At 36.5% G+C, this 25,565-nt stretch overlaps 1 protein-coding gene across 1 annotated transcript in view; it reads left to right on the top strand.

Moving 5' to 3' along the window:
* DCC (DCC netrin 1 receptor) overlaps positions 1-25,565 on the top strand; it is an 838,683-nt gene that overhangs the window by 473,536 nt on the left and 339,582 nt on the right. Inside the window, exon 11 of the mRNA XM_010854834.1 lies at positions 2,673-2,722. Within this exon, the coding sequence (XP_010853136.1) occupies positions 2,673-2,722 (50 nt within the window). The remainder of the gene's footprint in view (positions 1-2,672; positions 2,723-25,565) is intronic.

Here is a 25,565-nt window from a genome sequence, read left to right as displayed (position 1 = left end):
ATACCTTCCCTTTCCTCCAAAAATCTATGTTACAATTTTATTTGGTGATAATGTATAATATAATGTAAATGTTATAGTATCAGATGAAACATAAACTAGAGGCATTTTTCATGTTTCTGATTTGTTGTAGTTTTAGTATTAAGACTTTATTTCCAATCTTCACTTTTAAAGAATTGCATTTCTGGTAAGCTGTACAATTATGTGATTCAGAACATAGTATTATTTTTTGGTCTGTACCTATTTTAATTTTTATTGTGCTATAAAGTAATTTGAGTGTGGATCATATTAAATTCTTCCTCATTGTGAGAATATAGTTTTTTTTTTTAGTTCTTCTGATCACACAAATTGTTATTTCCAGCCTATGTTTAATCTTGTCTTGGTACTGTCACTTTAGAAAGCTTTGTATCTATTAAAACTTAGCATATGTTTAACCCTCATAAGGAGTTCTTCTTCTACCAGTATTCCTGCTCCTAGGTATATAATGAAGGAAATGAGTGCAATTGTCCAGCAAAAGCACAAACTAAAATTTTCAGACCAGTTTTATTCTCATAACTCCAAACTAGAAATTGATCCAAATGTCATTCATCAGTAGAATAAGCAAATATAAATTAGGGCAATTATATATTATAATACTATAGACCAGGAAAACAAAAAGCTATTGCTACTTGCAACAATATGAATGAATCTCAAGAAATAACAATTATCCAAAGAAGCCAGCCTAGGGGGGAAAAAGACAACAACTATGGTTTTGTTTCTAGTGAGCTCAAAATAAAATAAATTAATTTCTGGATTTAGAGGTCCTAAAAGTAGTGGCTACTACCAGAAAGATATTAACAGAAAAGGGACACAAGTGAGCTTTCCAGAAAAAGATACAGCAAATGATATGGATAATGTTCTATATCTTGATCTAGGTGGCATTTAAATGGAAACGCACACACACCATTTTATCCAGTCATAGATTCTGAAATATTTGTGCATTTTCTTATATGTTATAGCTTAATTTAAAAAATAAATTTGCAAAAATAATGAACATTTTTATTATTGAGTAAATTGATTCATCAGAACCCTAAATGTGAAAAATATTTTACTAGAAACTTATAATCTATTAATTGATTAATTGAACAAATATTTGCTAAGTGTGCCCCCATGTGCTGGACACATCAACGTGGGGCGTGCAGCGTCAAAAGGACAAAATTTCTGGTTCCTCTGAGGGTTATATTCTGTATTTGATAAGAAAATAATAATATAATCAATGAATTTTAAAATAAAGTCTATCTTGTAAATCATGAAATATCTTTTTGAAAGAATACTTGTTGACCCAATTCATGAACAAGCCTCTGATAAACATTTTATCACAAGTTACATTGATGTTAACTTTCATCAAGTACTAAGACAAGAAGTTCAAAGCCAAAACAAAATAAGTGATTATCCTTCCCATCATGTACAGAAAGGTCTAGGAACTAATATTTGAATAAGTATTCATTTTTTTGTTTAATTATTGAGTCAGGAAATATTAATTGAACGTCAGTTTGATGGATATAAAGATTAATCAGACATATATCATATCTTCATAGTGATTCTTTTTCAGAAGGCAAAACCAGAGTAGGACATAAATAAATTCAGGGCAAGTACAAGTACACCAGGAAAACATAGATATCGTCCAAGTACAAATTAAGGAAGAGAAACTTAACAAAAATAGCACTTAAAGTTTTCAGGATGCTGAAAGCATTTTTTCTCTATTAAATTTATCAATTTTTCATGAAAAGAATACTCAGATTCATACATAGTAAGCATTTATCTTGAAGCATTTACTGAAGCTACTTATATTCCTGTTGTGGGGCAGGAATCTTTCATTTTTTTATGATTCACCCATTACATCCAAATAGTACTTGACATATATCAGTCGTTCAGTGAATGGCTGTCTTAGAATTACCAATGTGATAGAATATTCACTTTTTGATATAGTAAATATCCATTTAGAAGTATTATACAGGAGGCTGTACATCTTCTTCCACCTTCCATGAAGTAGCGAAACAATTGAAATGCAAGTAGGAGAAACAAAATACCTAGAAAACCCACAAAGAAAAAGAAATTGCTCCCTTGTTAATAGAATTCACTCACCAAATGCTCTCCGGTAACCTGCTTGCATTTGTGACACATGGGTTTAATTACAAAGTGTGAAAAGAAAGGGGATGTGTTTCTTCTTTTCACTTTTTAGGGGATAATAAAGTTTGCATTAAAGGGATTAAGCAACAAGAGTGACCATTAGAATGACATATTTCATCATAAAACCATGCAGGTCCTGAAAAGCACAATATCTTAAGCCTTTAAAACCACTCCAGGAAATCTGTGTGGTTTTATCGGTTCCTCTGGGAAGGTTATCACCAGGAAGCTGTAATTAAATGGCAGTATTTAGTATCACTGCAGGTGCTTTCTTGCCTAAGTGTTTTGGAGGCTCCCTAGATGAATAACTGGCCCACCAAGAGAGAAAAATATAAACAAATGCAGTTATTTTCCATCTCTCCAGGAAAATATTGAAGTGCCACCTAGAATCACCTACCTAATTATTCTTACAAACTGAAAAATATGTGCTTTCTCTTTTCAAAGAGGGTTGGGGTTTCTCTTTCATGACTTTGGCAATAACTGGTCTCACCTTGTTTGATTTCTTCTAGTGCCAAGTGCCCCTCCTCAGAACGTCTCGCTGGAAGTAGTTAATTCGAGGGTGAGTTGTGGAAATGTTTACTACTTCCTTACCTATACACGTGTAACTTGTAGTCACCCAGCTATACTGCCTGGGGTGCATGGCGGCTCCCACGTGAGCAAATGTCCCAAAGCAACACAGTGCGTGGCACTAATCCCACGTCCTCCACACTTGAATTAAACAAGAGGGTTGTTCTCTTCCAGTGTACTTCATTCTATAAACGTTTTAACGATTAAAGGTTATTCCATTAAGTAACAGTTATTTACTCACCTATATATATCAGTACAGGACATTATGTGCTGGGTGGAAAAATTGAATGTGGGAATGAAAAAAGCAACTTCAAGAGATGGGATAAGGAGAGACCTTGTTTCCGGGTAGATTTAGTTAGAATTGACTATTTCATTATCATCCCTCTTCTCTTATAGACGTGGAGGGCTGTTCTTGGGGTCTGATAAGGTTATATTTATGAAGCAGTGTTTCTCAGTGATGAATGTTTTCCTGGCCTGAAAAGTTGATGTAACTTTCAAAAGGGCTTAAATTAGGCTGGGTATAGCTAAACATAAGGAGTTTAATGCCAGAATCAGTTTTCTGGAAATATCTCCTTATTTCGAGGGTATCTCACTCAGCCTTGGAAACAAGCCTAAGCCATGTAGTAGACTGATCTGGCTTCCTTCTTTCATCATCTGATCATGTGCACCCAAGGAAGTAATTTCACTCTCCCTGGACCTCAGTGAGGAGGTTGGCCTAACTGGTCTCCAGGCTGTAGAAGACAATAGGGAAATTTAATGTGTCTTAGAGAAAGTCATACTTTGGTATTTAATCCTAGCTTTCCCTTTTAGTAACTATGTCTGATGTAGAAAATCTCAAACCTGACTGAGCCCCAGCTTCTATTATATATTCATGTAATGTGAATGTTAATTCTTCCCTCACTGATTTGTCATGAGGAAGTAGTAATATACCATATGCAATGGATCTAACTTAGTATCAGTAGTTGTGACTTCATTCAATGTAGAATTCCTCGCCATATTTTGCAGATGCCTCTGATGAAGTCATAGTCTGTGATTTTGATCAGATTTACCTCTGCCAATGAATTTATCTTTTGGAGCTAATGAAAAAATGTCTCTAGAAAATGGTTACCCTTTATATTTTTAGGCACTAATTGCATGCAAATGAATGAAACAAATTTAAACTTAGAAGGAAGAAAAATAAGTGAATTAAGGGAGAAAAAATTAGCTAAAGGGAAATAACCAGAAATAGACATTACCCTAAAAGTGACATTATTATTTACAACAACGTTAAATGTTTTATAGCTGTGCTGTTCTTGTTAAGAGATTGCCAAATCAAAGTCAAGTAGATTTTAACAATTCTTGTAGGTTGCCATTGAGTGAATCTTGGAGACCATATTGTAGTTTCTCTTGTTTTAATGACTCATTTTTATTAGACTTTCACCCTCTGTATATCTTTCCTCCAGGACAGAACATAGAAATTGATATAAGCTCTTTTCGCATGTATGTGCTCATATCCCATAAAAGTCTGCTTCAGCACAGGATAAATGTTTTCCTCTGAACGTGAATAAGGCATTACTGAATGACTCTAGATGCTATCTTTGAATATGAATTTATTACTTTCCTATAAGAGGGAATTCCTGGATGGCAAAATTGACTTTTCAATTGATGTGTGTGTATATGTGTGTGTGTATATATACATACACAAATATCATAGGCCATACTCTTCTATACTCTGCAGTGTTTGCAGCAAGCAAATATTAACATTCCTGATTCTGTCCTCCTGAATTTATCTCTGTAGCATTGCACTACCATAAAATTTAACTTGTTCATTAGCTTTTCAGAATGAACACAGCAGAGCAAAACACTGGAAACCTTCCTACTCTCTCCCTTCCTCTCTCTATTATCGTCTTTCCTAGCTTTTAAGGAATTATAAATTATTTTTCTTGGATTGTTACCAAGAGGAAAATAACTGGGTGATCAAACACTGTTTTATCATCCCCAATATTTTGATGCAGAGAAAAACACTAACAATATTCTATTTTGATATACTCTTCTTTAAAAGAAGAGCTCTCAAAATTAATATTTGCTCCTAATGATTACCATTTGAAGGAAAAAATGCTTGTTTAAAAAGAAACTTTGTGGTTGAAAAATTGACGTATTCTTTTTGACCAATAGAATTATGAGTTTTATGGGATTTTTATTTAATATAGTAGGAAGAGTCATACTTTAAATTTTTATCTATGTCATATCAGCAATTATGGAACTTTTGATTAACAGTCAAGGAGGAGATGTCTTGGTGTTTGCACACAGGTGGCTAGGATTTCTGTACATAGAACTGAGAAGTGACTACAAGATATGAGAGTTTCGTTTATAGATATTTGTTATGGTATGGCCATCTATAAGCCAAATGGACCAAAAATCATATTCCAGGACATGCGAAAAAAGTGGTCCTAATACACTGAGATAAAGGACCAAAGGAATTTTCTGGTCCAGCATAGCAGATTGCCTTATAAAACTCATCACTAAACAGACTCGATTCCTTTTCTGTATGCCACCTGTGAACACGTCTTATTTTGAAGGAACAGCTTGACCTATAGATATTATTTTTAGTTAATGGTTATGATTAGATGGTTATTTTTCTTATACTAAATACTTTTTTTTTTAACAAGAAATAACATCTTCACTAGAAAAGATAAAATAGTGACTTACTGTATGTTATTTAAAGTGCAACTTTTTGTTAGCAAAACTTTCTGTAAGGATAATTTTCTTAAGATTTTATTTTGAAAACTATTATTAGAAGAAATAAATATTACAACTTAATTAATTGGTTGGTATATAATGTACAGCTTGTAGAATTCAAAGGGCTTATTAAGTTGGCGCTTGACTGTTTTCCTTTATTTCAATACAGAAGTTCTCAGAATAAGACAATTTAGGGTATACTGAGATTCAAGGTATTCTTGGTGTTTGGACTCTTTCAGTAGCTCTCTGAGATCTTGAAAAGCACTGTGTTTTGGTTTCACTTATTAATTTAATGTTACTCTACACTTACTATATATCTACTGTGTGTGTGTGTGTGCGTGTGTGTGCACGCGTGTGTGTGTGTGTGTGTAAATATAAAGGTAGGGACCTAACTCAGTCTTTCCCTTCATGGAACTCACAGTTTATTAAGAAAACACGGGAGAGAAAATTCAGCTTTCATCTAACCACATTTAATCTGTTGTAACTCTTCAAAGTAGACATTTTATCCTCCTTGATAAGATGAGAGAGCTGGAGAGAATCTCTAAAATCTCTCGTGGCTTCCAAACATCTCTGAATGTATTTTTACTTGTTATACCTTTTCTGAATCATTTTATCTTTACAGAATTTGAGAAAATGGCACAGGTATATTGATTAACTCACATGGCCAGGTATTTATCAGGTGAGCACGATGGGGGGATCACAAGGAAAGAATCACTAAATCCAAATAAGAAGAAGAAAAAAACAAAAACTGTAGAACTCCAGGCATGGGTCATTGTGCACGTTTAGAGACTTCAAGCGCAGAATATTAGACTCCTCTCATTACATCACCTTCACACCTCTCCACTGTTGAAACTGTTATCCTTCATCTATGTGGATGTCATTTAGCCCGGCCCGAAAGGGTTACCCAGTTCGTCACTCCGAGTTCAATAGAATGTGATCGAAATCACTACAACAGTAAAAGATATGACTGGTTATCTTTTTTAATCTTAAGGCATTTCATTTCTCCGTGTTTCAGCATAATTTGGCATGCTTTAATAACTTGAAAATTAGTTTAGCGATCATGAAATTCCCTTTACCCAGAAACTACCCAAAGGGAGAATTAAAATAGCAATTTCCAACTTCAGAAAGCAAACTGATCATTTTGGTCCCAGATGTTTTACTGTCTTTTAAAAAGTGATTAACTAATTAATACTTTATTAACACAAGGGGAATCTTAAGCATTGTATCATTGAATTAGCCTCAAAAGGCTGTGTTTCTCAATATGTGTCATGACAGGAAGGGGTTTGTTTGTTTGCTTTTCAATTTAAGATTTGACAGATACAGAAATATTTCACTTTTTTTTTTTTTTTACGGAGTGTAGTTGATTTATGGTGTTATGCTAGTTTCTGCTATATGGCAAAGTGAATCAGCTATACATGTACGCACATATTCAAGAAGGGTTTTGACCGAGGTGTGTTTCTTCTGTCATTGGGCTAGTGATAAAATCAACAGAAGTGACGGCCCAGTGGAGAGCTGAGTGAGGCTTTTGCATTTGGTCCCCAACTGGGATGTTCACTTGTGTGAAAATAAGGATAAGGGGATGGATTGGAAGAATGAAAACGGGCCAATTGAATTGTGTTATTCTGTAGATCTTCTATTTTAGGAGCAGGGTCTTTGTGTGTGTGTGTGTGTGTGTGTGTGTGTGAAATTGAGATTGTCTTTCCTTGGCTGTGCAGAGGGCACTTGCATTAACAGCACTTCCTGCTGTATCACAACCTCCCTAAAGCCATGCTGTTTACACAGGTGTTCCAGAACCACTCCTATCATCTCACTGTGATTGTAAATGTCAATCTCTCTCTTCTGTGTTGTGTAAAGGCTTTAGATTGGTCATGAAAAAAGCTATTTTGGTTTTTCTCTTTGAATCATCCTGGATCCTTCAGAAGGTACATTTTGGCCACTGAGTTATTTGGAGCCAGAACTCTGTGTCCTTCCCTCACAAATATAGTGAATTTCTGAAACAAATTTAATGTGGGGAAGGAGTCATAGGAGACCTTTAGGTGACCTTAGGTGACCTTTAGGTGATTGATTTCACATAAAGATAAATTAGAAACAGGTATTGCAATAATGCTTATACTCACAAACTTCATACTGATATTTGTATTCAATCATAATACACAGACCATTTCTGCTGGACTATGGCGTGTTGAATTCATTTGAAGTAGATACAGATCTCTTGCATTTTTTTAGTTACTGATCCCTTCATTGATTCATTAAGTAACTGTTCTTTGAGCATACAGAAAGTCCAGAAACAGTGACTGAAAGTCTTTGGGAAAGAGCATAAAGGTAGGAGCATAATTCTAAGGAAGGGAATGTTTCCCAATAGTTCTTAGTGTCTAGTCATTGTTGGTGTTTGTTGGTTGGTTGGTTTCTTTTTTGTCTAAAATTTGTAGACTAGACAAAAAACAAAGTGTGGATATACATTTTTGTATTATAGTAAAATAAGGCAATATGTAATAATTCATGAGACTCCCTCAAAAATAAAGTTGTATTTGGTCTGTAATTTGTATAGAACCTATATTCAGATATCTGCTATCCTACTTACTCTTTTGAAAAAAAAAAATTTTTTTAATTGTGGTAAAATATACATGGGCTTCCCAGGCAGTGCTAGTGGTAAGGAATCCGCCTGACAATGCAGGAGACACAGAAGATGTGGGTTTGATCCCTGGGTCAGGAAGATCCCTTGGAGTAGGAATGGCACCCAACTCTAGTATTCTTACCTGGTAAATGCCTTGGGCAGAGGAGTCTGGTAGGCTACAGTCAATGGGGTTGCAAGGAGTCAGACACAAGAAAACACAAAATACAGATAAAATTTACCATTATAGCCATTTAAAATACATGGTGTATAGGCATAGATACTTTGATATTGTTGCCCAGTCATCACCATTCATTTCCAGAACTCTTTGCATCTTCTCAGACTGAAACTCTGTACCCACAGTATAGCAATACTTCATTCTTCTTCCTCCAGGCCCTGGCAACCACTGTTATACTTTCTGTATCTTGACTTGTTTTATTTAAAGAAGTGAGGAAACGAATACACAGAAAATTTATTATTGCCCTTTCAATTTATCTTAATAGAGAAATAAAGAAGTTAGAATTTTAAGTCTTCACTTTCACAGGGGAATGAAGGACTTCATGACTTGCAGCGGTTAAGAACAGAGGCAGATGCTCTGGCGGGTGGGAAGAAGCACTCCCTTTCCATTGACACTGCTTTCAGCTTGCTCCTCTTACATAGTCTCACATTAATGAGTTATTTTTTAAATCTACTGATAAAGCCAACTCTCAAAGTTAACAGTAAAGAAGCAGAAATACCTGCATGGGATTGTTCTGGAGGAACTCTGGGAAACGTAATCTTGGTCATCAGCATCAGTTTTATATCCCATCATAAGTTAGATCAGAGCTCTAGGTAGTAGCTACATTGATCCTTTGATTTATTTTGAACATTTGAAGTCAACAGTTTCCACCTTTTTTTTTTTTTTTTTACTGAAAACATGATAGATACATTATGAATGAGGATATTAAGACAGTAAAAACATTTGCATAACTAAATTTTAATAATATAAATGTATCATACCATTTAAATAAATTTCACAAATAAGTCGAAGAAGAGGACACTCTTGAAATTCTAAGCATATCTTTGTATCACACCATCACTCATTTCCTTAGATAAGTCCACTATCAAAGATAAAAGGCTGTGAAAAGTGTTTAATTCTGCTTTGCCCAAATGATTTCTTTCTATGAAAGCATTTTGTAGTAAACACTATCTTTAAAACCTTTTTTATCTTTTATCATAACATCACGATATGCATTCCAATGGGCTTCCCAGGTGGCGCTAGTGGTAAAGAACCTGCCTGCCAATGTAGGAGACATGGGTTTGATCCCCGGATCAGGAAGATCCCCTGGAGGAGGAAATGGCCACCCACTCGAGTATTCTTGCCTGGAGAACCCCGTGGACAGAGGAGCCTGGTGGGCTATGATTCATGGGGTTGCAAAGAGTCAGAAACGACTGAAGTAGCCTAGCACACGTGCAGGCATTCTTTCCACACCGAGCAATGTACTCTAAAAATCGAATAACCTTATTTCCTACATTCTTACCTGAATTAATTTGAAGTAAAAACAAAAAGTACATGAAAGAAGAAGAAAGTATGAAAAGCTAGAAGTGAATCTAGAAAGTCTTTATAACATGCCTATGTGCATAACTAAAGAACAGGGAATTAAGAACCATCGAAGACATTTATTACATGATTTGAATAAGAGACAGGATTAAATCTTGATATCTTTATTAAATTTTATAATGTAAACAGAATAGAAAAACATTTTCTAGAAGTTCTCATCTTCTCACTTCAGATACCTGAATACATCATTGTTTGCCATTGTGCGTTTTGAGGTTATTACATTTTGCTGTTTCCTAGGTCTAGTTACTGCCCCTTAGCATACCTACATAAGGCTTGTGACAAAGAATCTGAAATCTGTGCTAGAATACCATTCTCTTTGGAGTTCTAATCCTGCTTTTATATCACCTTGTAATTTGTACTTCATCCATTTCTAATGGATCCGATTCTGATTGGGTCTGAAGGCAAAGCTCACTTTAGCCTTTCCATGAAATTTAATGAGATTTCCCTCAAGTCATACATTTTTGAAAAGTGGTAGGTTTAATATTGGACTTAAATTAAATGAACCTAGGTTTAGTGATAAGATCTCTGATTTTAATTTAGTTCATAGAAGTTGCCCTTGTAGTTGGAATGGTTGATGACATAGAGGACAAGAAACAGGTCTAGTCCTACCAGTAGGTAAAAGCAGTTGCTAAGTCTGTAATTTGATTTTAGAGATCTTGGAACATTCAATTCACTAGTATAGCTTAAAGTATTGTTTACCTTAGAAAACAAATGTTGAAAAACAAATCTTTCATCTGAAAGATTTAAGACATTAGCATGAGTATGGTAATTAACATTCTTGGCACATATTTAAGGAGCATCTAATTATAACCATAATAATAATAATAGTAATAAGGACAGTAATTTTTCAGCAGGTGTTTTGTGCCAGACAGTATGTTAAGTAATTAAAGCCCTATTTACTCCTTATAATAACCCTATAAGGTAAGTATTGTTTATTAGATTAATGGTTAGAATATTAACTTTGAGCCAAGCTTATTGCTGGGAAAGCTACAATTAAGTCAGTCAAATGTCCTTCTAAATTACACATGGTAATATGGTAGAGAGGAAGCTAATTTTAAATCAGATGGTTAGGAGTGGGCCTTTTAAGAAAATGACACTTAAGCTGAGACAAGAATATCAAAAAGGACCAGTTTCGTCACTTTTAGAGTAAATGACTCCAAGTAAAGCTAACAACTTGTAAAAAAGTCTTGAGAAAGCTTGTGTTCCAAATCATGTGTGCATGATTGTGAACTTGAAATAATACCAGCATGCGTGGATGATAGATCATGGGGTCAGGGCTAGATCACATGGTGTTTTACAGGGAATGGTAAACATTGGGATTCACTCTGTGGACGATGCAAAGGGTTTTGAAAGGGGAACAATCTCATTCAACTTTTTAAAAGACGATTTTGGCTGCTATGGGGAAAATTGTTGGGGATAGGGTAGAGAGAAAGCCAGGACACCAGTTAGGACACAGTTCTGTGATCTATTGTATATTTAACAATTGTAGCTGAAACCTGGGTGTCATTAGAGCAGATGAAGAGAGAAGTGGAAAAAACCATATGTGTTACATCTGGAGCCAAGAAGATGGCTTGTGGGTTGGATTAAACACACACATACACAACACAGATAAAGAGAAGAATCAAGGACTGAGACTAGATCTTTGCTACTAAAAAAATGAATTGTGGAGTTGTTTAAATGAGATAAGAATGACTGGAGAAAAAAATTGGTTTAGAGGGAATAATCAAGTAGTTTTTGGACATGTTGAATTTAAGATTACTACTAGACATATGATTAGACCCCTCTAATATTCTGTGCTTCCCAGGTGGTGCTAGTGGTAGAGTCTGCTTGCCAATGTAGGAGACATAAAAGACACACGTTTGATCCTTGGATCAGGAAGATCCCTTTGAGGAGGGCATGGTAACCCATTCCTGTATTCTTGCCTGGAGAATCCGAGGGACAGAGGAGTCTAGGGGGCTGCAGTCCACAGGGTCACAAAGAGCTGGACGCGACTAAAGCGACTTAACACATGCACAGGAAGAGGTAATAGTTGGGAAAGCAGGGTCTAGGTCTTGAGACACTACACGTTTAGAAATTAGATGAGAAGGAACAAGAGTGGTAGGATAAAGCAGAGGCCTAGTGTCACAGACGGAGAAGGCAGTGGCGCCCCACTCCAGTATTCTCGCCTGGAAAATCCCATGGATGGAGGAGCCTGGTGGGCTGCAGTCCATGGGGTCGCTGCCAGTTGGACACGACTGATCGACTTCATTTTCACTTTTCACTTTCATGCATTGGAGAAGGAAAGGGCAACCCACTCCAGTGTTCTCGCCTGGAGAATCCCAGGGATGGGGAGCCGGGTGGTCTGCCGTCTATGGGGTCTCACAGGGTCAGACACTACTGAAGTAACTTAGCAGCAGCAGTGTCACAGAGGTCAAAGGGGATGATTAGATGCTGCTAACTATGACATGCACTGAGGAAAGAGTCGAATTAACAGCAGCAAAGTGACCACTTTGGCAGGGGGGAGCATGAAGATAGAAAGCTGGAGGACAGTGTGGAGTGAACAGAGGATGTTCTTGACAAGTTTTTCTCTGAATTGGAGCAAACAAATGGACGATAACTTTAGGATATGGTAGACTTGAGGGACATTTTATTGTTTATTTTTGAACATGACTGATACTGCAACTTTAGGAAAGAATACAATATAAAGGGTATAGAAGAGAGAGTGGAATCTTGCAAGAGTGCAAACCTTTGAGTAAACAAGACAGCAGAGGATCTAGCAGACAGGTGGAGAGGAACAGATCCTTCAAGCTCGGTAAGATGAGCAGAGATGGAGGGAGTGGGTGTGGATACAGATGTGCCGATCAGTTTGTACCTGAAAGATGAAGAGTGTGAGGAAAGATCATCACCAGTGTGTAATGAAGTATTGAGGGTTTGAAGAGAGGGGGAAAGTTGGGAAAATACCAGTAGTTATTTCAGCCAACTCATTGGAAAAGACCCTGAGGCTGGGAAAGATTGAAGGCAGGAGGAGAAGAGGGCGACAGAGGATGAGATGCTTGGATGACATCACTGATGCAATGAACATAAACTTGGGCAGACTCCAGGAGATGATGAGGGACAGAGAAGCCTGGCATGCTGCAGTCTTTGGGGTCTTGAAGAGTCAGATACGACTTGGCAACTGAACAACAGCAAAAGTTATTTCAAATCATGGAAAGGGATCATAACATACATTAGTGTGGGCTGACCATTTGAGATGTGTCTCATGAATTTAAAGTGAAACAGGCCAACAAAATTGTGTTTTCTTTCCTTTCCATGGCTGGTTGTTTGGTTGCTGGCCAGGGGTAGGTAGGTAGTGTTGTTTTATTCTGTTCACAGTTTACCAGAAAGGAAGGGATGACATTAACTGGTTTGGTAAGGAAGTGATTAAAAAGAAGACCCACAGAGTTAGAACTAATGAAAAAAATGGTTGGAGTGAAGGCATGATACATAATGAAAAAAAGCGATAAGGTCATTGGATTGCATAATTTTCCTTGTTTTACCCAGGAGACCACTCATACTTTGAGACCAGGTAATGGGCTCCAGTGTCACACAGGGAGGCAGTGGCAGCACTGGGATTTGAACCCAGATTTAGGTTGTTGGTCATTTGGCCACATAGTCTCCAGACTCTGGGGTTTTATGAGTTAAGTGATACAAAGCAGAATTCACAATAAGGTTTGTCTTTAAGTGCTGTAAGCTCTCAGTGGAATAGTTTCCAGGCAGAAGGTAAGTTCTAGATCAGCAGCTAGAAGATGGATTCAATTAGCCAATGGAACTCTGGAGGAAGAGATGGAGCTCATAGGAAGGGATGGTTATAGATGCTAAGGAAGGAGAGCTAAGGAGGGGATTTCAGCCACACACACACACACACACACACACACACACACACACATTTCCTTGTCTTCCCAGTTTTTCCTGGAAGGAATCTACATTCTTCTGTATCTCCCAATGATGTGTTTCTGATGAGCTGAAAAAGCACCTCAGAGGAGCTGCAGTTTCTTAAGTGAACAAAGCTGATACTTCAACCAAATACACAGTTCAGTTCAGTCGCTCAGTCGTGTCCAACTCTTTGCGACCCCATGGACTGCAGCACACCAGGCATCCCTGTTCATCACCAACTCCTGGAGTTCATCCAGACCCACGTCCATTGAGTCAGTGATGCCATCCAACCATCTCATCCTCTGCCGTCCCCGTCTCCTCCCGCCTTCAAACTTTCCCAGCATTAGGGTCTTTTCCAATGAGTCAGTTCTTCTCATCAGGTGGCCAAAGTATTGGAGTTTCAGCCTCAGCATCAGTCCTCCCAGTGAATATTCAGGACTGATTTCCTTTAGGATGGACTGGTTGGATCTCCTTGCAGTCCAAGGGACTCTCAAGAGTCTTCTCCAACACCACAGTTCGAAAGCATCAATTCTTCAGCGCTCAGATTTCTCTATAGTCCAACTTTCACATCTATATAGACTACTGGAAAAACCATAGCTTTGACTAGATGGACCTTTGTTGGCACAGTAATGTCTTTGCTTTTTAATATGCTGTCTAGGTTGGTCACAACTTTTCTTCTTTTCTTAACAAAATATTAAACAATCTTGAAAACTTATGACATTTTCCAGTGTACTTCTGGTTTTTCCTCAATTCCGGGTTCTAGAATATATATTTTTATTGAAAGTTTGAAAGGGAAAAATTGAGAACACAGAGAAGGATTTTACCTTAGTCCTGAAGGTTTGCTGGCCGTAAAACAAAGCCTCTAATTAATCAGCAGCTGTGGTCTGGAACCATTAGGAAATATTTGTTAGATTTAGAGAAAATGCAAACCAGAACACTGGGCATACATTTTATTAGAAAACACTGTTAATTTAAATAATAAACAAAACTAAACCAAGTGGTAGTAAATTAGATAACTATAGAGCAAATCTTGCCAGGTAATAGTGCAACAGTTTAAATAAGAGTGTTATTTTAAGATATAGCTGCTTTAGCAACCAACCTAAATCTAATATATCTTTCCCTTGAGGTCATTTTAGTTTACTCTCTTTAAAAAAAAAAAAAAAAAAAACCTCTAACATTATGCAGTTGGAATGTATACTCCCAATAACACTCAACACTGAAAGCTACTTACTTCATTTATTATGTTGCTCTTTGGCATAGAAAGCGGTAGCCTTCACTGATTTTCCAGAACTGCCGAAAACATCACCGCGTCCCCTGGCAAACTGTGTGAAGCTGGCAGAATCTAAGAGTATCTTCTTCCTGATTCCTGAACATTTTATAGAAAGTATGCTACATATTGAATATAAATGGATTTTTCAAATACATTGAACAGTATGTATGTAATGGTAGGTTAAAAAGTATTGAAGAACAATTTGGTATTTTCAGAAAATTAACTTCAGATCAAATTGCATATCTAATCTTAATGGAACTGGGAGAAATTACTTGTGTCTACTACAAATAACTTTGTTCCATAGTAAATGATAAGAAATTTTGTAGGATTTTTCTGTGTAGTAGCTCAAGTTCCTTCCACCTAAACATTTCTCATCTTTCGGTGCAATCTATTTGACAGACCATTTTCGTTTTAGCTGAGGCAGTAGCTATTAACTAGATCATTGTCTATGTTATTTTTACATGTATAAAGTTGAAGAGAGACACACAAAAGGAATTTCTATGTGAAATGTCTTATACTGACTATAAACAATAGCATCCTTTAAAAATATGAAGCTGACCATAGATTTTTATCTTTTATGCTTAGATGAATCATGTTGCAAAGAATACATGTGCATATCCATAGCAGTAGTATCAGTATCTAATCCTCCATAGATGTCTATATTTCAACATTTATTTCCAAGTTGAGTTTTCTTTTTTGTACTTCAGAAAAAAAGAAATCTGTGTTTCATTTGAATGCTTATCAAATCAAATTGAAATTAAGTATCATGATACTTAAAGGAAACATTGTAAGTCAACAAATCTCCAAATGGTCTCTTAATTTAGAAATTTTATTAGCGAAAAGGCAAGAAAGAACCTCAAGGTTATTTCCATTAAAATCTTGAGTGAATTCTTTCCTGTGCCTATTCATTTATATCTTCATTTATTCATTTGTTGGTTGAATAATAAATATTCATTGAGTAAGTACCACGTGACAGACACTAGCTAAACACTTCAGCTCCGCTTTAATAAGATGCTTCTATGCTTATCAGTCAGGAATCTCAACACCCCCATGAATGGCAGCGATGAATGAGAATCTGACAAATGACTGACAACATCTGAGACTGAATAGATATTGTGTCTTCATGGAAGAAATTGACTTCTCTACCTGTGTTAAAGGGAGCAGCAACTTCCCTGGCAGTCAGTGGTTAAGACTGCGCTCCCAATGCAAGGGGCCTGGGTTCAATCCCTAGTCAGATCGTATATAAACCAAGATCATATGGCATGTGGTGTGGCCTAAGGAAAAAAAGGGAGCAGTGCTTGTCCCTGCATATTGATTAGAGGTTGTAGAAGCATTTTCTGACCATACTTAGTTTTGATATAGTCAAAGAGTTGTTCTTGGCATATGAGATGCTGGGTCTAGAAAGCTGCCCCTCAGTTACGTGCATGCATGCTCTGTTGGGTCCAGCTCTTTGTGACCCCATGGATTGTGGCGCTTCTGTCTGTGAGATTTTCCAGGCAAGAATACTGGAGTGGTATACCATTTCCTTCTCCAGGGGATTGTTTCAACCCAGGGACTGAACACACATGTACTGCAGCTCCTTCCTTGGCAGGCAGATTCTTTTGCCACTGAGCCACCCGGGAAGCTCAGCTACAGGTGGGACTGAGTCTGCGCATTGTCCTGCTGTCCTGGAACTGAACCTGGGTGTGGCTGAATCAGTGGGTGGAGGCTATCAGCTTGGACAATGGAGCTGAAGTGCTCAGACTTTAAGGAGCATGAGTGAATGCTAAGTCGTTTCAGTCATGTCCGACTCTTTGCAACTCAGTGGGCTGTAGCCTGCCAGGCTCCTCTGTGCATGGGATTCTCCAGGCAAGAATACTGGAGTGAGTTGCTGTGCCCTTCTCTAGGAGATTTTCCCAACCCAGGGATCAAACCAGCATCTTCATCTCTTAGGTCTGCTACAATGGCAGGCAGGTTCTTTACCACAAGTGCCACCTGGGAGCCCTTTAAGGAGCATAGAAATCCCTTAGGGTAGGTACTTGTTTAAAATGCAAAAGCCCTTCCCCTCACCCTGCAACAGACAAACTTCTGATTCGGTAGACCTCCTGTCCAGGAAACTTATGTTTTCTGATCAAATGGGGATGATCTACAGATCCCATTATAATAGCATCTAATTCGATCAGTCGTTTCAAACTCTTTAATACAATCCATTTCCAAGATTCACTTTTAAAAACAAAATTTTGAGTAGCATCTTGGTATGGCATGCAAAGGCAAAACGAGAGATGCTGTCATTGGTCTTTCCGGGATGAGGGCAGAGGTGTGCCGGAGCCTGCTTATTTATACTGGTCGCCAAGATCCACTGTTAATTTTCTAAGGAGTTTTATGATCCCATTGTTAAACACAAAAATTATTTGAATTATATAAACTTAGGGTTAAATAATTCCTGATTTAAAAAGGTAAAATTTGAAACCTATCACTTCTTCATTACTTGACTACATTTTATCTGTGCCTTGGGGTAATTTACATTCAATTTGCACACTGGAAATAATGTAGAACGGTGTGCTTTGTATATCTCTTCTCAGTTCTGCTATCAGTGATGTTACACTGGTCACTTGAAATTTCCCTTGTTAGGTATATTTACATTGCAGAAATCAGCCAAGGCCAAGCATGAAGGCTTTTTTCCCAGAAAGCTAAATTTTGAACATGTATTAATATCCCACGAATTTCCTGCTGTCTCAGTGGTAAAGAATCCACCTGCCAATGCAGGAGTATGACAAGGTTGTATATTGTCACCCTGCTTATTTAACTTATATGCAGAGTACATCATATGAAATGCTGGGCTGGATGAATCACAAGCTGGAATCAAGATTGCTAGAAGAATATCAACAACCTCAGATGTGCATATGATACCACTCTAATGGCAGAAAGTGAAGAGGAACTAAAGAGCCTCTTGATAAGGGTGAAAGATGAGAGTGAAAAAGCTGGCCTAAAATTCAGCGTTCAAAAAATGAAGATCATGGCATCTGGTTCCATCATTTCATGGCAAATAAAAAGGGAAAAAGTGGAAGCAATAACATTTTATTTTCTTTGGTTCCAAAATCACTGCAGATGGTGACACTTGCTTCTTGTAAGAAAAATTATGACAAACCTAGACAGTATTAAAAAGCAGAGCTATCCCTTTGCCAGCAAAGGTTCGTATAGTCAAAGCTATGATTTTTGCAGTGGTCATGTGCAGATGTGAGAATTGCATCCATAAAGAAGGCTGAGCGTTGAAGAATTGATGCTTTTGAACTGTGGTGTTGGAGAAGACTCTTGAGTGTCCCTTGGACTGCAAGGAGATCCAACCAGTCCATCCTAAAGGAAATCAGTCCTGAATATTCATTGGAAGGAATGATGCTGAAGCTGAAACTCCAATACTTTGGCCACCTGATGCAAAGAACTGACTCACTTGAAAAGACCCTCACGCTGGGAAAGATTGAAGGTGTGACGAGAAGGGGACAGCAGAGGATGAGATGGTTGGATGGCATCACCGACTCAATGGACATGAGTTTGAGTAAACTCCAGAAGTTGGTGATGGACAGGGAGGCCTGGCGTGCTATGGTCCATTGGGTCGCAAAAAGTCGGACACGACTGAGGGACTGAACTGAACTGATGGCTGATTCATGTCATTGTATGGCAGAGGCCAGCACAACACTGTAAAGTATTTATCCTTCAATTAAAAAATAAAAACATACAAATAAGCTAGAAAAAATCTCCACTTATAATTACAGAATATTTTAAAACTCTATATACAGAAATTCAGTTTTGAACATCAGATGAAAAGTTGGTTTCAATCAATCATTATATGATTTCTCTCTGTAATTGTTAGTAAATACCTTGACTTTTAGAAATGTCTACACAAGTGCAGTCAGGTCACTTGATGTCAACTTTCCCTTACGGTGTTTGTTAAACTTTTTATTCTATTCTTAAATGGGTATACCTTTTTCTGAGAGTGTTTGCTAGATTCCTGGTTTTGGTTTTAGAACTGATTTCCCCCTCATGCTGAGGAGGACATGAATGTCAAGAACTTGACTCTCCAATACACTTTGACAGAGAGACACACACACAGGAGTTAGATGATATCAATAGGAAAGCATACTTATTCTCTGACATGTGCATCTTGTGGGAAACTGACATTGATGGGAAGTGATGCTCTGTAGCCGAAAGGAGGAATATCTCTCATGCTGTCAAATTTGATTTGGTTCACACTAGGTAAACACTTTTGTCATGATGCTATTCTTAAGAAATATACTTCTGAATATGCCCTTAGCTTTTTGGTTGAGTCATAAATGACTATAAAGTCTATAAAATAGTGCCTGTCATAATAAGTAAATGATACAAGAAATAACTATCAGTATCTGTACCTGTGAAATGGACTATGAAGTCGGTACTTCAGCAGTGCAGGACATTCTGTTTTTTTTTAACTAATTCCAGCAATGAACAATCATTTGCCTGACTTTGCAGAGAATTGGGATAAGTGAGATAACTGGTTTTGAAGAGGCTCTTTTCTTTAATGAACTTGAGACTTATTTCATTCCTAAATGTTATATTTGAAAGACTGACTTAAAGTGTGAGTATTAATGGAAGCCAAACTTTTAAATACTCGAGTCTTACATACCTTCTATTTAATCCTCATAATGTTAGATGGGTTTTCCAGTGTGAAAAAAATTAAATTTGTTCCATTTTCTCTAACCTGTAGAATATGGTATCACATACACAATGACAAAACAGAATCTTCAAGAGTTTATTATGAAACTGGAATTTAAATTTTATCAATTCACAAACAAGGGGCTGGTTCTCCAATAATTCATCTGACAATTGAGTCCCCTGTATAAAACGCTCTTCTAGCTCAAACCTGAACTCTTCTGAGGACAGTGAACTTTTTTCTCTGTTAAGCAACCATTTGTGTAACATGTAAATCTAACTTCAGAAATTTATATTTGAAATGAATCGCCCTGTCTCTCTGTAACATCCATTCACTTGTCATAATTATTTCCCCTGGGACTATAGGGAACAAATCTAGTGAGTCTGGTGGCTTTCTCTTGTGGCACTGTTCCGAATGTTTGAAGAAGTCAGTAAGCCCTCCTTTGCTCCACAAATTTTTTTTCTCCATGTTAAACATCCTTAGTTTCTATAAATATTTGTCATTGGCTTGTCAGCTCCTGACCTGATATGTCATCCTCTTCTGCATAGTTTGCAGATGCCATTTGCTTATTAAACATCCCTTTAAGGTACCTTCCTCATTTTAAATATTACATCATTGTTTGTATAGTATACAGTCACATTGATGTTGTGGGTGGTGCCATTGTGTGGATTCATTAAAAGTGATTCTTCACTAAAACACCTTGAAGTATCTCATGAATAATGCTTACAGACCACATCTTCTTCACTCTGTTCATGTCAGCCTTTGTCTGATTTACATGAAAGACTTCTTTATTTGTCTTTATTACATTTTGTCTCAGATGATTATCTTTCGAGGTCCCATACACTTTTTCAACATCAGGGAACAAAGATTGGTTGTATACTTGGTGCCTGTTAGGCAATGTGTAAGATGCTAATTCTGTGGTCTAGTTATTCGATACATCCCCAACTTCACTTGGCTTCCTTTTTTTATTTATTTTTTTTTTCATTTTTTTGAATATAAATTTACTTATTTTAATTGGAGGTAGTTACTTTACAGTATTGTATTGGTTTTGCCATACATCGACATGAATCTGCCACGTGTGTGCCCGAGTTCCCCATCCTGAACCCCCCCTCCCACCTCTCTCCCCTACCGTCCCTCTGGATCATCCCAGTGCACCAGCCCCGAGCATCCCGTATCATGCCTCGAACCTGGACTGGCGATCCGTTTATAATATACATGTTTCAATGCCATTCTCCCAAATCATCCCACCCTCGCCCTCTCCCACAGAGTCCAAACTTGGCTTCCTTATTCCCAGTAATTCTTTCTCCCACTTTAATTTGTCTTCAACCCTGGACCATATTTTGGTTCTTCCCCTTGAAGAAGCTTTCGTTAAAAACCTTCAGTTCTAAAACCATCATAAGTGACGACTCTTCTTTCCGTTCAGATCTGTACTGTGCTCACTCTCAATGAACTGACTGACCTCATAAATACTTTCCTTCACTCATTTTGCTCCATTTATCATTTTCCCCTTTATCTCATTCTTACTTTAAAAAGGGGCCTTGTGCTTGATTATGTAACTCATCATATTCATGACTCTCAAAATTATTTCTATTATGTTTTGTTTTGCTTTAATACTAAGCCATTTATCTCTTATTACTCCTCTGAACTCTCTTGCCTATTCCTAAGTCAGTGTTATGGGAGAAAATTCTACAATTGGCTGAAATACCTAGATCTTAGGTCACTCATCCTTTGCTCCTGTTGACAATTCCAGTTCTTCCCACACAGTCATCATATCAGTTATGAATCTAACACTTTAGTTTTACCTAGCGTTCTCTGTCTCATGCACAAAAGTGATTCAGAAATCTGTTCTGCTTTACAACAAAATCCACAATTTTTTTGCCCATATCCAAAAGGTCAATTAATATACAGGGTTCCCTTGACCTAGCACTGTTTCATCAAAGCTAAAATTATATCAAGAAATGACTTTTCTATACATTTTTTAAAAGTAATTGAAGCTGATTCATTTGGGTAATTATTATAGGTCCTCATTTCATCTCATTTCTTGTAGTCTAAGGGTCAATACATTTATCATAGTCTTATTCAAAGCCACACAAAAGGAGCTGATAAAAAGAAAAATTGTTCTCTTGCTTGACTTCCTGGTTTCCCTACTGAAATGTATCTGATTTTACTTAAAACCCTCCTGAATTATTATTGGCACCAAACATGTGAGCTGTTGCTTATAATCTCATGATTGGTATAATACTCTTTTACATGGAATAATTCAAAAGTCAGTACAAAAGCAAGATTACAAAAAAGTAACTTTTTTTTTTTTTAACATTCTTTCCACTCTCAAAATGTACTGGTCAGTCATGGGTTTTGTTTTTGTTTGTTTGCTTGTTTGGTTCCCAAAGTCACACAAAACGTGGCCAAGGGTGAAAATGAAAGTCACTCAGTCATGTCCGAAATGTACCACAAAAAATCATAGATGTAACCTACAGAAAGCCATCCTTCTTTTAAACAGAGACTTAATGATCTATTTGGAATATGACAAATATTTGAAATATGTCAAATATTTTGAATGTGTCAAATATTTACTTTAGAGATAAAATCATCCAAGCTCCCTATTTTAATAATTATATAAAAGATACATATGTCTAAATTCCTCAGCTACTTAGTTATAGACCTGGAACGCAAACCTCAGTTGTCGATGTCTACCTAAACTAGTACCTACTCTGTTCTGTATGGAAAGAAATTCTCAAAGAATTGATAATGTCTTTTAATACCTGAATCTCTTGAAAAAATAATAGTTTGGATGATTTGCCTGAAGCTGAAGCTTTTGATAATCGTATGGTCTGTCCTTCTCTCCTTCCTTATAAATATATTCATCTTATTACTTAGACAAGACAAATATGTGTGACAAAAAGAGAGTCACATCATTTTTGTTCGACAAACCTCATAAGTGTGTAAAAGGATGCCCTCTAGATTGCCAATTTCCATCCTTTTCATTCTCACATTAATGATGTCATTTTAAGTTTGTGGATGCACAGTATCAAATGATGTTCTTTCGAGTGACTTCATGACACAGAAGGTGAATTGTGTAAGGAATATCAAGTAGAGGTTCTCAGGTGTTTTTCCGTTTAAAATGCAAAGGAAGAAAAGCAATTACTATTTATTATTTAGTTACCTAATGCCTGCCCATCATGTCTTTTTGAATTTGGCCCACTAGCTTATAATTAAAGGAATTATCCCTGCTGGATGTGAGTACAGATTCATATTATTTCTGTGAGAGCCTGTCTGCTGTCTCACTTTAATGAAAATTTAAACCTCTTAGAGTGGCATGTGGCACCTAGAATAATTTTTCATTTGTCCGAACAGAATTTCAAGGGAAATAACTCCTAGAAAAGGGAATCCCTTCTTCTTTTCATACTTTCAAGCATTCATTTTCCTTTCTTGAAGGGATAGGTGAGAAAAATATGGAAATATTTATATAAGATCATAGATCAATAAAACAGAAACAAAACCTCCGGGCTGCTCCTAGATTATTTGGGTTTTTAAAATTCTTTTATTATTGAATTTTAAAAAAAATTGTAGTATAATATACATAAGTTGACCATTTTAACCATTCTTAAGTGTACAGTTCATTGATATTAATACATTTCTATTATTGTGCAGCCATCACAAATATCTATCTCCAGAATTCTTTCATCATCCCAAACAGAACTCTATATCCATTAAACATTAACTCCCCCTTCCTGTCTCCCCTTAAGCTCTGCTAACCACTATTCTAGTATGTTTCCATGAATTTGCCTATTCCTGATAGCTCATATAAGTGTAATTAATCATGCAACATTAGCCTTTTTGTATCTGCCTTATTTCACCTAGCATAATGCTTTGAGATTCATTCATACTGTTTTGTTGTCACTGTAGCTTTTTCCTTTGTATTTCTAGTATAATTTCATTACATAGATGAGATGTACCAAAGGTGTTTATCCATCCTCTCATTGTTGGATATAGGGCTGTTTCCAGGTTAGGACTACTATAACTTCTTAAGTATTTCATTGACATAAACTTCTTTTAGGTGAGTATTTAGAAGTAGAACTACCGATTCAGAATTTATATATGTGTGTGTTGATTAAAAACGGTTTTTGAAAATAGATTTGCCAATTTGAATTCCCACCGGCAATGAATGAAAGATTCAGTTGTCTAGTCTTAACCAACATGTGTATTGTGAGACTTGTTAATTTTAGCAATCTACTGGGTGTAGTAGAATCCTGTCTTGTTGTGGCTTAAATTTGTATTTCTCTGATAACTAAAGATATTGAGCATCTTTTGATGTTTGTTGGCCATTTGAACATTTTTCCCATTTACTTAAGCAGAGTTGTTAAATCTGTTACATTATTGATTTGTTGAACTTCTTTAACATTCTGGAAATGATTCCTTTTTAGATTTTTGAATTGGGAACATTTTCTCCAAATATGAGGCTTGCCTTTTCAGTTTTTCATTGTCATCTTTTGATAATTAGATGTTTTTAATTATGATGTTCATTACTATATTTTTCTTTCAGTTTTAATAATTTGTTTGACCTGTCTACAAAAGCTTTGTTTACCTCAATGTATAAAGATAGTCTTTTATGTTTTACCAGTTTTTACATTAAGGTCTATGATCCATTTGAATTAATTTTTGTGTGTAGATTAAGGAAGAAGCCAAGCTTCTTTCCTTCCTTTTTATTTAAGGATACAGTTTTATTGGCACTATTTGTTAAAAGGCTTCTCTTTTCTCATTGAATTATTAATATTTAGTGCCTTTGTTGAAAAGCAACGAAGATGTATGTGTGTCTGTTTCTGAACCTGTTGTGTTTCACGGGTCTCTGTACATCCCTTTGCTGATACCATATTGTTTTAGTCAGTGTACCCTTAGAGCTCGTCCTGAAATTGGGCAGCGGAAGTCCTCCAGAGTTGGTGTCCTGCTTCTTCAAGACAGGTCATTATTACTTATCTTCCTTTTTAGACTATTGTTCTCCACAAAGAACATGTCATCTTAGTAGAGAATTGGTCTAGATTCTCTTGCAAATCTCTGTTAGATTGAAAAGTGAAAGTCACTCAGTTGTGTCTGATTCTTTGTGACCCCACAGTCCATGGAATTCTCCAGGCCAGAATACTGGAGCGGGTAGCCTTTCCCTTCTCCAGATGATCTTCCCAACCCAGGAATCAAACCAGGGTCTCCTGCATTGCAGGCAGATTCTTTACCAACTAAACTATGAGGGAAGTCCCTCTATTAGATTATCCTTCATAATTAAATCAGGCAAGGCCCATAAAATAACTTTTCACCAAGTATGTGTATATGTGGATGAGTGAGATACAGCAAAACAAGGGCTAATGTTTTTGGTGCCATTTATGCCTTTTCTTTCCAGATCTTGTTGTATTTAAATGTAATTTTCACAGCAATTTCTATGAGGTAGTTTCTACTGTCTCCATTAGTATTAATAGATGGATAAAGTGATGGTCAGAGAAGTAATCTGTTCACATGATTCAACTGGATTTTCTTAAATTCTTGACGCTCGTGGCTGATGAGCATTCATTCTGAGTGATCATGTGGGGCTGACAAAAATATTTTTAGCTAGAGACGGGTCTTCCTAGTCAGTTGTTACAGTGAGTATATGTGTATATAAACCAAAGATTAGTTTTAATAATTCTGACAATTCAATTGGCCTTCCATAAAAATTACATCCAGAAGTACTTTAAAAGTGATTGGTTGTGAGTGAAGCTAAATTCTGATTCTCATTGTTTTTTTGTTTTTTTTTTTTCTGATATCAGATGTTGCATTGCTTTTCTTAAATTATTTTTTTTATTGGAGTCTAGTTACTTTGCAAAGTTGTGATAGTTTCTAGTCTTCAGCAAAATGAGTCAACCACAAATATATACACATATACTGCCTTCCCCTCCCCATTTTGGACTTGATTCTTACTGTCTTAAAAATCACTACTAAATAGAAAAGTCAAATATAGATAGCATTTTTTATGCTGAAAAAATGTATGACAAAGTTTTCTGACAGCATTAAATGTTAATAGTTGAAACATTATACATTAGTCACATATCAATTTAAA

Source organism: Bison bison, unplaced genomic scaffold (assembly GCF_000754665.1).
Source record: "Bison bison bison isolate TAMUID 2011002044 unplaced genomic scaffold, Bison_UMD1.0 scf7180017864349, whole genome shotgun sequence".
NCBI lineage: Eukaryota > Metazoa > Chordata > Mammalia > Artiodactyla > Bovidae > Bison > Bison bison.
Note: the sequence above shows the minus strand (reverse complement) of the source record. Positions and strands in the feature narration are given on the sequence as shown.